Below are 13,545 nucleotides of genomic sequence, written 5' to 3'. Positions count from 1 at the left end.
TAAGGATCATCAACAAGCTGAGGAACCAAGGAAGGCCCAGAGCTACCAACAAGGAAAAACTGACATGGCCGATACCCTTTGACTTATAGCCTCTAGAATTGTAAGAAAATAAATTTTGGTTCTTTAAAGCCACTCACTTGAGGTGTTTTTGTTACAGCAACACAAGGAAAGTAAGACAGGTGGTTTCTAGGGTTCCTAGAAGTAGGACCTACTTCCTCCACCTTTCTTGGTCAGCACTGAAGGACAAAGGGGTCTTGTCTATGGGGAGGTGCTGGGGGTGGTCCCTGCCATTTCTGACTTCAGTCAGGAAGTTGCACCTACATACACGTTTCTGGGACCTGAGGGAGCAGTGGTTACCCCCAGGGCAGCAGATATTACTGCCAAATACAGCCAGGTAGGTGAAGAGAACTGTCTGGGCACATTATACACAATCCAAGAGAAAAGCATAAAGCCAGGTGGTGTCTAGGGGGGCATGTTGCTGTTTGTTTGTTTTTGCCTGCTTCCTTCCCCATCACCCCAAGAGGCAGAGTCAGAGAAAAAAAAATAGAGAGCCAAGAGGTGGGCCCAAGATGGTGGAGTAGTCAGACGCTTTCTGTGGTCCCTTTTATAACAAAGACCAAAAAAAAAAAAAAGTGAATCAATGATATGTGACAATCTAGGAGCCCCAAACATCAAAGACAAAGTTCAGGAATCAGACTGAGTGGTAAGGGGAGAGAGAGACAATTCAGAAGCAGCTAGATGTTGCCAGACCTGACCTGGCCAGCACCAGCAGCCTACAGGCTGGATGGGCTGGGACTTGTGGTGAGGCAAGCAGTGGTGCTCCAGACATATTTCCCACATCGGGAGAGACTGAACAGCAGAGCTTGCTCAAGCCTCCGGAACCTGTGAGAAATGGTGCTCAGTCAGAGAAAGATAGGTACAAGCATCTCACTTACCTCATGGATCAAAAAAAAAAAAAAAAAAAAAAACCCACCTTTTGGGAAATACCTCTCTCCCATTTACCTGCCCCCTCCCTGCTCTGCTCCAGGTCCTAGGCCAGCTTCAGTGATTGCTGCTCTCCCTGGACCAGAAGTAGGACATATCGTACACCCTGAGCCATTCTCCTGGCTTTGGAGAGGGAAGAAATTAACAAATGAAAAAATCTCCCAGCTCTCCTGAGCCAGGAACTCAGGGCAGGCAACAGCCGCTTTACCTAAGCACAGGCATAAGGAGTCCATGGACTTTGAATGCCTTTCACCCCTGCATAGACCTCTGTGGGCCCATTTCAACTGTGTAGGCCCTCATTAGCACAACATAACAGGATATGTACCTGAAGCCTATTTTCATCTGTATCTGCTATAACGGAGAGTGGTAGGTTCATGACATTTGACACCACTCTGCCCATTAAGCAGGGTCCTCACCTACCTGCATTAGGGGCCTAAGGACTGAAGGCTCCACTCACTCCACCCAGCCACTTGCAGCAGGGGTCTAAGAATAGTTGGTGACTCCCAGTCCTTACAGCCAACAGCATTGGATTCCCAAAGTCCAGCTGCAAAACCCACCTACCTACATGCTGTAGGGAACAGGGATGTGACTTCCACCCAGACACTCAGGAGCAGCAGTAAGCCCCCTGCCTTGATCAGCACATAACCCCCTACTTCAGCCAGACATCTATGCCTACTCCAATCACTCCCACCTATCTAGGGCTACAGGTGAGAGCCTACACCACACAGTTGATGACTGATGACCTGGACACCTAAGCTGAATCCACACAAAAAAAGTAAATGGACTCCTGGGCTCACATACCTAGTAACAACTCTCCACCTGGTCACAGAATGTGAGAGCTTCAGGGACACCAATAATCAGTGTAGCTTACATGACCAGCCTATTTGGGCATATCAAAACAAAACAAAAGAGGCCAGGACACAGAAAGCAAACATAAAATAAATAAAGATAATAACTTATTGATGGCTCACAGACAATAGTCAATATCAAATCACATAATGAGGCAGACCATGGCGGCTTCAGCAAGCAACCAAAACAAAGAACAAAGAAACCTCCTGGAGGAAGATAAGGAATTGGAGTTACCAGAGGCAGAATTCAAAAGGTTAACATACAGAGCTCTTCAAGAGATCAGGAAGGAGATCAGGCAAAACCCCGACCAAGCCAAAGGACACACAGACAAAGCAAAAAAGAAACTTAAGAAGGTTATATAAGAGCATAATGACAAATTTAGCAGGCTGCAAGAACCCATAGAGAGACAGCAAACAGAAATCCAAAAGATTAACAATAAAATTTCAGAATTAGACAACTCAATAGAAAGTCACAGGAGCAGAATGGAGGCAATGGAAGTCAGAATTAGTGAGATTGAAGATAAAGCACTTGACATCAATTTATCTGAGGAAAAATCAGATAAAAGAATTTTAAAAAAAGGAAGACACCCTAAGAATTATGTGGGGCTCTATCAAGAGGAAAGACGAGAAGATATCTATCCAAGAAGCTCATCGACCACCACACAGGGTAGATCCCAAAAGAAAGTCACCAAGACATATTAAAATCGAACTTGCCAAAACCAAAGATAAAGAGAGAATTATAAGAGCTGCTAGGGATAAACAAAAACTCATCTACAAAGGAGAGTCAGTAAGACTAAGCTCTGACTACTCAGCAGAAACCATGTGGGCAAGAACGCAATGGGATGACATATACAAAGCCTTGAAGGAAAAAAAATGCCCAGCCAAGAATTATATATCCAGCAACTGTCTCTAAAATATGATGGCAAAATTATGGCATTTCCAGATAAACAGAAGTGAAAGAATTTGTAAAAACCAAACCAAAATTAAAATAAATACTAAAGGGAGTCTAGTTAGAAAATCAATAACTTCATATAACAATCCAAGACTAGAACACAGGACAGAACAACGAGATATCAACCCAGATAGGGAAGTCACAAAAATAAATCAAAGCTAAAACACTGAAATAGGGAAACAGAGACGTCAATATGTAAAAGATGACAACATTAAAACAAAAAAGAGGGACTAAATAATGTAGTCATAGAACTTTCATATGGAGAGGAAGTCAAGTTGATATCAAGAAATAAACGATTGGTTTAAACTTAGAAAAACAGAGGTAAATACTAAGGTAACCACAAAGGAAACTATCAATCCTACACATCAAAATAAAAAACAAGAAAAACATAAAGACTCAACAAATACAAGATGAACAAAAATGAAAAAGATGAAAAGAAAATAGCAACTCAGCACAGAATATTAAGTGGAACAAAGAAACTGTGAACACCACACAAAAAAATACATCAAAATGACAGCACTCAGCTCATACCGATCGAAAATTATGCTGAATGTAAATGGACAAAATGCACCAATAAAGAGACAAAGAGTGGCAGAATGGATAAAAAAACATGATCCGTCTATATGCTGCCTACAAGAAACACACTTTAGACTCTAAGATACAAACTAAAACTCAAACGGTGGAAAAAAATATATCAAGCAAACAACAATCCAAAAAGAGCAGAAATGGCAATATTAATCTCTGGCAAAATGGACTTTAAAGCAAAATCCACCACAAAGGGTAAGGAAGGACACCATACAATGATTAAAGGGTCAATACACCAGGAGGACATAACCATAATAAATATTTATGCACCCAAGGACAGAGCTCCAAAATACATAAAACAAACTCTAACAGCACTGAAAAGAGAAATAGGCAGCTCCACAACAATAGTAGGAGGCTTCAACACACCACTTTCGGTGAAGGACAGAACATCCAGAAAGAAGCTCAATAAAGACACGGAAGATCTAAATGCCACAATCAGCCAACTTGACCTCGTAGACATATACAGAACACTCCACCCAACAGCAGCCAAGTATACCTTCTTTTCCAGTGTACATGGAACATTCTCTAGAATGGGCCACGTATTAGGCCACAAAGCAAGCCTTAAGAGAATCCAAAACATCGAAATATTACAAAGCAACTTTTGTGACCAGAAAGCTATAAAAGTGAGAAATCAACAAAAAAAGCAAGTAAAAAAAAAATCAAATACATGGAGACTGAACAACCCCTTGCTCAAAAACTACTGGGTTATAGAAGAAATCAAGGGCAGAATACAGAAATTCACAGAATCAAATGAGAATGAAAACACATCCTACCAGAACCTTTGGAACACAGCAAAAGCAGTGCTCAGAGATCAATTTATAGCACTAAACACATACATCCAGAAAGAAGAAAGGCCAAAATCAAAACATTAACCCTGAAACTCAAACAAGAAGAAAGAGAAAAGCAAGAGAAGCCCACGGGCACCAGAAGGAAGGAAACAATAAAAATTCAAGTAGAGTTAAATGAAATAGAGAATAGAAAAAAACAGTTGAAAGAGTTAACAAGATCAAAAGCTGATTCTTTGAAAAGATCAACAAAATTGATAAACTATTGGCAAAACTGACAAAAGAAAAACAGGAGAGGAAGCAAATAACCCAAATAAGAAATGAGATGGGAGATATCACACCAGACCCAAATGAAATTAAAAGGATCATAACAGAATACTATGAAAAATTGGACTCCAACAAATCTACAAGATACTGGAAAACCTCAACAACAAATGAAAAGTAACCCAATTAAAAAATGGGCAAAGGATATAAACAGGCACGTCACCAAAGAAGACATTCAGATACGTGAGGAAATGCTCATGATCATTAGCCATTAGAGAAATGCAAATCAAAACTACAATGAGATACCATCTCACCCCAACAAGGCTAGCATTAATCCAAAAAACAAAATAATAAATGTTGGAGAGGTTGTGGAGAGACTGGAACACTTATATACTGCTGGCGGGAATGTAAAATGGTACAGTCACTTTGGAAATCGATTTGGCCCTTCCTTAAAAAGCTAGAAATAGAAGTACCATACGATCCAGCAATCCCACTCCTTGGAATATATCCTAGAGAAATAAGAGCCTTCACACGAACAGATATATGCACAGCCATGTTCATAGACTCCATCAGCCTGAGACCAGAGGAGCTAAATGTTGCCCTGCCACTACCGATGACCGCCACGACAGGGAACAAAACAGAGAGTTCCTGACAAAGCAGGAGAAAAGTGGGGTGGAGAACTCAAATTCACATAAAAAGACCAGACTTAATGGTCTGACTGAGACTACAGAAATCCCAGAAGACATGGCCCTTGGACTTTCTATTAACCCCAAACTAAAACCATTCCTGAAGCCAACTCTTCAGACAAAGATTAGACTGGACTATAAAACAAAAAATAATACTCGTGAAGAGTGTGCTTCTTAGTTCAAGTAGATACATGAGACTAAATTGGCAGCTCCTGTCTGGAGGCAGGATGAGAAGGCAGACAGGGACAGGAGCTGGTTGAATGGACACGGGAAACCAGGGGTGGAAAGTGGGAGCGTGCTGTCACATTATAGGGATTGCAACTAGGGTCATAACAATATGTGTATAAATTTTTGTACGAGAAATTAACTTGAGCTATAAACTTTTGTCTAAAGCACAATAAATAAAAAAAAGGTGTCATTTCTCCTACCGGTTGAGTAGTATTCCATTGTACGTATGTACCACATTCTGTATATCTATTCATCTGTTGATGGGTATTTAGGTTATTTCAGCTTTTGGCTATTTTGAATAGTGTTGCAATTAACATTGGTGTAAAGTATCTATCTGAGTCTCTGCTTTCAAGTCCTTTGAGTACATACCTACGAGCGGAATTGCTGGGTCGTATGGTAAAAGAAAAAAAAAAAAAACAACCATTGCCATTGAGTGGATTCCAAGTCATAGCGACCCTGAAGGATAAAGTAGAACTGCCCCATAGGGCTTCCAAGGAGTGCCTGATGGATTCAAACTGCTGACCTTTTGGCCAGCAGCCATAGCTCTTAACCAGTGTACCACCAGTGGTTAAGAGCTATGGCACCACACTGTTTTCCACCATGGCTGTACCATTTTGCTTTCCTACCAGCAATGGGTAAGGGTTCTGTGATAGTTAAATCTGTGTGTCAACTTGGCTGGGCCATGATTCTCAGTGGTTTGGCAGTTATGATGTAGTTTTGCAGCTATGTAATGATGTAATCAGCTCCATAATGAGATCTGATGTAATGTGATCACCTCTGTGATGAGATCTCCTATGAGAAGCCAATCAGTTGAAAGGGAATTTACTTGGGGGTGTGGCTGCATCCAATATATGTGGACTTTCTGGCAAACCTGGCAGGTTTTGCTCTCTCTGGATTCTGTATCTGTCTCCTGTTCATCTGACGTCTGGTTCTTGGGACTGGAGCTAGCAACTTACCCACTGATTTTGGGATTCGTCAGCCTCCACAGCCTGTGAGCAGGTGACCTGCCAGCTTACCTACCAATCTTGGGATTCATCAGCCTCTGCAGCCTGTGATCCAACAATCTGCTAGCTTACTTGCAGATGTCGGGTTTGTCAGCCCCTGCAGCTACATGAGTCAGGAGAAGCCTCGAGCCTGACCTATGGACTTGGGACATTCCAGCCTCTACAACCACATGAGCCATTTCTTTGATATAAGTCTCTCTCTAAATACATATATGTTGTTGTTAGGTGCCATTGAGTTGGTTCAGACTCATAGCAACCCTACAGGACAGAGTAGAACTTCCCCATAGGGCTTCTAAGGAGCGGCTGGTGGATTTGAACTGCCGACCTTTTGTTAGCACCTGAGCTCTGAAACACTGTGCCACCAGGCTATATAAAATATGCTTCACTGGTTTTGCATCTCTAGAGAACCCAGCCTAAGACATTTGGTACTGAGAGTGGTTCTAGAGAAAGAAAATTGTAAGGATGACTTTTCTAAATTGGTTTTCAAGTCTGGTTAGTCTTAAAGATGTTGATGACTCTGCTTCTGGTGGTAAAGGGGGCACTGGTAATCTATGGTATCAGGTGGCAATAGAAATACACAAAATATCACCACCAATAGATCATGTATTGATGGAGGCAAGGCTCTGGGTGATCGCATGTTTGATACCTATCTACAATTTTGTCAGAATGAGAAGTATTGAAAGCTGGTTGGTTGGTCCTACTTTCATCAGACAAAGTCACAAAAGAAAGAGATGATCTCAGGGCTTCAGAGTTACAGCTGAAGTGCCACATAAACGACCTCGAAATTTCCACTTGTTCCTTGAAAGAAAGGCTTATTTCTTGTAGTAACAGAGCTGATATTGCCAAAAACCAAACCCAGAGTCTTATTGTAAAAGTGAATTTATTACAACACCAGTTGGATTCCCAACCTCAAATGTTGTCTGAAAGTTAAATTGGACATTGATTGGGAAGAAATGGGATCCTGAAACTTGAATTGGGGAGACATGGGCAGATAATCAAGATGCTGGGGACACTGAGCCCTCAAATTCCATTGATTCAGTCCTGGCAACAGAACCAGCCCTCTCACTCTCATCTGGTGAGATTAATCCAGCTGCAAGTCTGAAGAGCCTTTGCCTGAGTCATACCCTGAGGAGGATTCTGAATCCTTGCCTGGGGCATCACCTGAGGCAGATGCCTTACAGCACTTTGGTGAGTGTTCTCAGAACACATCTTCACCACCCATTTTTGCTTCTAAATCTATAACCAGACTTAAGTCCCAGTGAGCCCCAAAAGATGAAGTACAAAGCGTGATCATAGAGGAGGTACACTACACTCCAAAAGAACTGATTGAGTTTTCTAATATGTACCAACAGAAACCTGGGGAATATGTGTAGGAATGGCTATTAAGGGTGTGGGATAATGGTGCAAAGGACATAAACATGGATCAGCCTGATTTTATTGATATGGGCCCACTAAGCACAGATTCTTCATTTCGTGCTTTAGCTCAAGAGGTTAGGAAAAGATGTATGAATTTATTTGATTGGTTCGCTGAAGCATGCATTATGCAACAGCCCACACTAAATCAAGTGAAGTGCCAGAGCTGCCTTGGTATACTGAAATTCAAAGACTTGGAAAAATTGGCATGTTAGAGTAGATTTATCAGGTTAGACCCAAAGATGTACACCTGGAGTGCCCAGAGGAAACACCTTCTACAAAAATGGTAGGGAAAAAATTTGTGAAGGGAGCTCCAGCATTCTTGAAGACTGCTGTGATTGCTATTTTATGTCAGTCAGACTTGACAGTGGGAACTGCCCTAACTGAATTAACACGCTTAACTACAATGGGGCTGATTGGCCCCCAAAGTGGTAGGGGACAAGAGGTGGCTTACCATAATGGACAACAGAGTCAAAGCAGTAATCAGGATAGTCTGACTCATATAGACTTATGGCATTGGCTACTTAGTCACGGGGTCCCTAGGAGTGAAATAGGTAGGAAATCTACTGATTATTTACTTGATCTGTACAAGCAGAAGAATTCTAGTTCAACTGAACAGGAGTCTAACTCGAATCACTAGAATAGAGAGTCACGGCCCCTCCATCAAATCCCAGACTTGAGACAGTTTATAGATTCACAATCCCTTGAATGAAGGAGAGGCCAGGTGCCCTTGAGGAAGGACCCCACTGTATTACCAAAATTTCATGCTGCTAATCTTTCTCCCAGCCTTCCCCAAAGGAATATACAGCCTTTTACGAGAATGACTGTTCACTGGGGAAAAGGAAATAATCAGACTTTTTAGGGATTACCAGACACTGGCTCTGAACTGACACTAATTCCAGCAGACCCGAAACATCACTGTGGCCCACCAGTCAGAGTGGGGCATATGAGGGTCAGGTTATTAACAGTGTCTTAGTTGACTTTTGGCTCACAGTGGATCCCGTGGGTCCCCCAACCCATCATGTAGTGGTTTCCCCAGTTCCAGAATGCATAATTGGAATAAACATACTCAGCAACTGGCAGAACCCCCACAGTAGATTCCTGACATGTGGATTAAGGGCTATTGTGGTAGGAAAAGACAAGTGGAAGCTATTAGAACTGCCCCTACCTGGGAAAATAGTAAATCAAAAGGAATACCACATTCCAGGAGGGATTACAGAGATTACTGCCACCATCAAGGACTTGAAGGATAAAAGGGTGTCAATTCCCACCACATCTTCATTCAACTTGCCTATTTGGCCTGTGCAAAAAAGATGGCTCTTGGGGAATGACGATAGATTACTGAAAACTTAATCGGGTGGTGACTCCAATTGCAGTGGGTGTTCCAGATGGGGTTTCATTGCTTGAACAAATTAATATATCTCCTGGTACATGGTATGCAGGTATTGATCTGGCTAATGCCTTTTTCTCCGTACCTGTTTTGAAGGATTGCCAGAAGCAGTTTGTCTTCAGCTGGCAAGGCCAGCAACACACCTTTTCTGTCCTGTCTCAGGGGTATATCAACTCTCTAGCCCTAAGTAACAATTTAGTCCGCAGGCAACTTGATCCTCCTTCCCTTCCACAAGATGTCACACCGGTCCATTGCATTGATGGTATTATGCTGATTGGATCTAGAAAGGAAGAAGTGTCAATGACTCTGGACTTATTGGTAAGACATTGGCATGCAGGAGGGTGTGAAAATAATCTGAAAAAAATTCAGGAGCCTTCCAACTCAGTGAAATTTCTAGGGGTCCAGTGGTGTGGGGCATGTCGAGATATGCCCTCTAAAGTGAAGAAGTTATTGCATCTGGCCCCTCCCAGAACTAAAAGGGAGGTACAATGCCTGGTGGGCTCCTTTGGGTTTTGAAAGCAACATATTCCTCATTTATGTGTGCTACTCTGGCCTATTTATCAAGTGACTGAGAAAGCTGCTAGTTTTGAGTCGGGCCCAGACCAAGAGAAGGCTCTGGAACAGGTTCAGGCTGCCATGCAAGCTGCTCTCCCACTTGGGCTGTATGATCTGGCTGATTCAACGGTGCTTGAAGTGTCAGTTGCAGATAGAGATGCTGTTTGGAGCCTTCGACAGACCCCTATTGGTGAATCACAGTGCAGACCCTTTGAATTTTGGAGCAAAGCCCTCCTATCCTCTGCAGATAACTACTCTCCTTTTGGGAAACAGCTTTTGGCTTCTTATTGGGCCTTAGTGGAGGCTGAATGCTTAACCATGGGCCACCAAGTCAACATATGGCCTGAGCTGCCCATCATGAACTACGTGTTTTCTGACCCACACAGCCATAAAATCAGACATGCACAGCTGCGCTCCATCATTAAACGGAAGCAGTATGCATGAGATCAGGCTGGAGCATGACCTGAAGGCACAAGTGATTTGCATGAGGAAGTGTCCCAAATATCCACAGTCTCCACTCCTGTCACCCTACCTTCCATTTCCCAGTCTGCACCTAAGGGCTTTTGGGGGGTCCTCATGAGCAGCTGACTGAGGAAGAGAAAACTAGTGCCTGGTTTATAGACAGTTCTGCGCGATATACAGGCACCATTCGAAAGTAGGCAATGGCAGCACTACAGCCCATTCTAGGAACTTCCTGATGGACAGTGGTGAACGGAAATCCTCCCGATGGGCAGAGCTTCCAGCAGTGCACCTGGTTGTTCATACTGCTTGGAAGGAGAAATGGCCAGATGTGCAACTGTATACTGATTCACCGGCTGCGGCCAATGATTTGGCTGGATGGTAATGGGCTTAGAAGGAACATGATTGGAAAATTGGAGACAAGGAGGTACGGAGAAGAGGAATGTGAATAGATCTCTCTGAATGGGCCAAAGAAGTGAAGATATTTGTGTCTCATGTGAATGCTTACCAAAGGGTGACTTCAGCAGGGGAGAATTTTAACAATCAACTCCATAGGATGATGAGTTCTGTGGAAATCAGTCATCCTCTTTTCCCAGCCATCCTGTCATTGCCCAACAGCTCATGAACAAAATGGCCACGGTGGCAGGGATGAAAGTTTTGCATGGGCTCAGCAACATGGACTTCCACTTACCATGGCCGACTTGGCTACAGCCATTGTTGAGTGCCCAGTCTGTCAGCAGCAGAAACCAACACAGAGTCCTCGATATGGCACCATTACTCTAGGTGATCAGGCAGCAACCTGGTGATGACAGGTTGATTACTTTGGACTGCTTCCATCATGGAAAGGGCAGCATTTTGTTCTTACTGGAATAGACACACTGAATACGGATTTGCCTTCCCCATAAGCAATGATTCTGCCAAAACTACCATCCATGACGTTAGAACGCCTTATCCACCGTCATATTATCCCATACAGTATCGCTTCAGATCAAGGGACTCACTTTGCAGCAAATGAAGTGTGGCAATGGGCCCATGCTCACGGAATTCACTGGTGTTATAATGTTTCCCGTTATAAACCCGGTTTAAGGTGTGTCTCTTGTAAACAGTATACAGTTGGATCATGTTTTTAAATTCATTCTGCCACTCTCTGCTTTTTGACTGGAACATTCAGTCCATTTACATTCACTGTAATTACTGATAAGAAGTGATTTACTTTTGCCATTTGCTGTATGTTTTTGCGTGCCTTAAGCCTTTTTTGTCATTTTCCTTGACTACTGCGTGCTTTTGTTTTGTTGGTTTACTGTAGTGAGCCATTTTGGTTTCTCCTCCTTTCCTTTTGTGTCTGTTTTTTAGATATTTTCTTAGTGATTACCACAAACATTGCATTTAGCAGCTTGTTTTATTTATAACATCCTAGGGTAAGTCGGTAACATACTAGAAATCCTATACTTTTACCATTCCTCCCACTCCCACCCATTTTGTTATCACTAATAACATTTTTTTATGTGTCCTGTAACAACTTTATCATTGCTTTTTATACATTTATTAAAAAGCATAAAGGTCAAAACAATTACAATTATTAAGCTTGAACACCTATTACTAGCCCTTACACTTGGCCATGCAATTCACCGTTTTAGGAGTCTTTCTTTTTTATGTATGTCTTTGAATTACTTTCTAGTGTCTTTCCCCTTCCATCTGCAGAACTCCCATTAGTATCTTACATATGGCAGATCTGGTGGGTATGAACTCTCTCGGCTTCTGTTTGTCTTGGAATGTTTTGATTTCACCCTCATTCTGGGAAGATAGTTTTGCCAGGTATGGTATTCTTGGTTGACAGTGTTTTCCTTTCCACACTTTAAATATATCATTTCATTGCCTTCTGACCTCCAATGTTTCTGAGAAGAAATCGGCATTTAATCTTATTGAGAATCCTTTGTATGTGACTGTTTGCTTTGCTCTGTTTTCAGGATTCTTTCATTTTCTTTACTTTTGAGAGCCTAACTATGATATGCCTTGCTGTGGATCCCTTTGGGTTTATCCTGCTTGGGGTTCTTTGAAGTTTTTGGATTTGCAGATTCATGTCTTTCACCAGATTAGGGAAATTTTCTGTCGTTATTTCTTCAAATATTCTTTCCCTTTCCATCTCTCATCTCCTTCTGGAATCCACATGGTGTGTGTCTTAGTTAACTGTAACAGAAATACCACAAGTGGATGGCTTTAACAAACAGAAATTTATTTTCTCACAGTTTAGGAGAACAGAAGTCTAAATTCAAGGTGCCAACCCCAGGGGAAGTCTTTCTCTCTCTGTCTGCTCTGGGGGAAGGCCCTCGTCATCAATCTTCCCACAAGTCTAGGAGTTTCTCAGCGCAGGGACCCTGGGTCCAAAGGACATGCTCAGCTCCCAGCTTTTCTTTCTTGGTTCCTCTCTGCTCGATTACATCTTCTCTTCTTAGAAGGACATCAGTCATTGGATTTAGGTATCACCCTAAATTCAGGATGATTTGTTCTTGAGATCCTTAGCTAATTACTATGCAAGGACTCTAATTCTAAGCTCACATTCTGAGGTTCTGGGTGGACATGAATTTTGAGAGGACACTATTCAATTCACTATGTTTTCAATTCTCTTGGGTGTATATCTAGGAAAAGAATTACTGGGTTATATAACTGTATTCATAACTGTTTGAGGAACTGCCAGAATGTTTTCCATAGCAGCTGCACCATTTTGTATTCCCACCAGCAATGTATGGGTGTTCCATATACTTGTTATAGTTGATCTTTCTGAAAAGACATTCTAGTGTATGTGAAGTGGTATGTCATTGTGGTTTTGAGTATCTTTTTATATGCTTATTGGTCATTTGTTTATTTTCTTTAGAGAAACGTCTATTCAAATTCTTTGCCCATTTTTTAATTAGGATATTTGGTTTGTAACACTGAGTTATAAGCTTTCTTTATATATTCTAGATACAAAACACTTATCAGATATATGATTTTCAAATATTTTCTTACATTCTGTTGTCTTTTCACTTTCTGGAAGGTGTCCTTTGAAGCAAAAATGTTCTTAATTTGATGAAGTCTAATTTATTGATTTTTTTCTTTTGTTGCCATATCTAAGAATTCAATGCCTAATCAAGGTCTCAAAGATTTAACCCTATATTTTATTCTAAGAGCTTTACTGTTTTAGCTTTTACATTTAGGTCTGTGATTCATTTTGAATTGATATTTGTATATGATGTGAAGTAAGGGGGTTCAATTTGATTTGTTTTAACCACGACCACAATTAGGACACAGAATAGTTTCATCAGTTCAAAAATCTTTCTTGTGCAATCCTTTTGTAGTAAGACCTTCCCACCCTCCTTGGCAACCACAGATCTGTTCTCCATCTCTGTAGTTTG

At 41.7% G+C, this 13,545-nt stretch overlaps 1 protein-coding gene across 1 annotated transcript in view; it reads right to left on the bottom strand.

The window, feature by feature from the left end:
* The window catches only part of TMC2 (transmembrane channel like 2), a 129,116-nt gene extending 118,029 nt beyond the window's left edge, over positions 1–11,087 (bottom strand). Inside the window, exons 1-2 of the mRNA XM_049869149.1 lie at positions 11,019–11,087; positions 10,845–10,932 (exon numbers count right to left, since the gene is read on the bottom strand). Of these exons, the coding sequence (XP_049725106.1) occupies positions 10,845–10,932; positions 11,019–11,087 (157 nt within the window). The remainder of the gene's footprint in view (positions 1–10,844; positions 10,933–11,018) is intronic.
* Positions 11,088–13,545: the final 2,458 nt, after the last annotated feature.

Source organism: Elephas maximus, chromosome 25, assembly GCF_024166365.1.
Source record: "Elephas maximus indicus isolate mEleMax1 chromosome 25, mEleMax1 primary haplotype, whole genome shotgun sequence".
NCBI lineage: Eukaryota > Metazoa > Chordata > Mammalia > Proboscidea > Elephantidae > Elephas > Elephas maximus.
The sequence above is the reverse complement of the archived record's forward strand: the minus strand, read 5'-3'. Positions and strand labels throughout refer to the sequence as shown.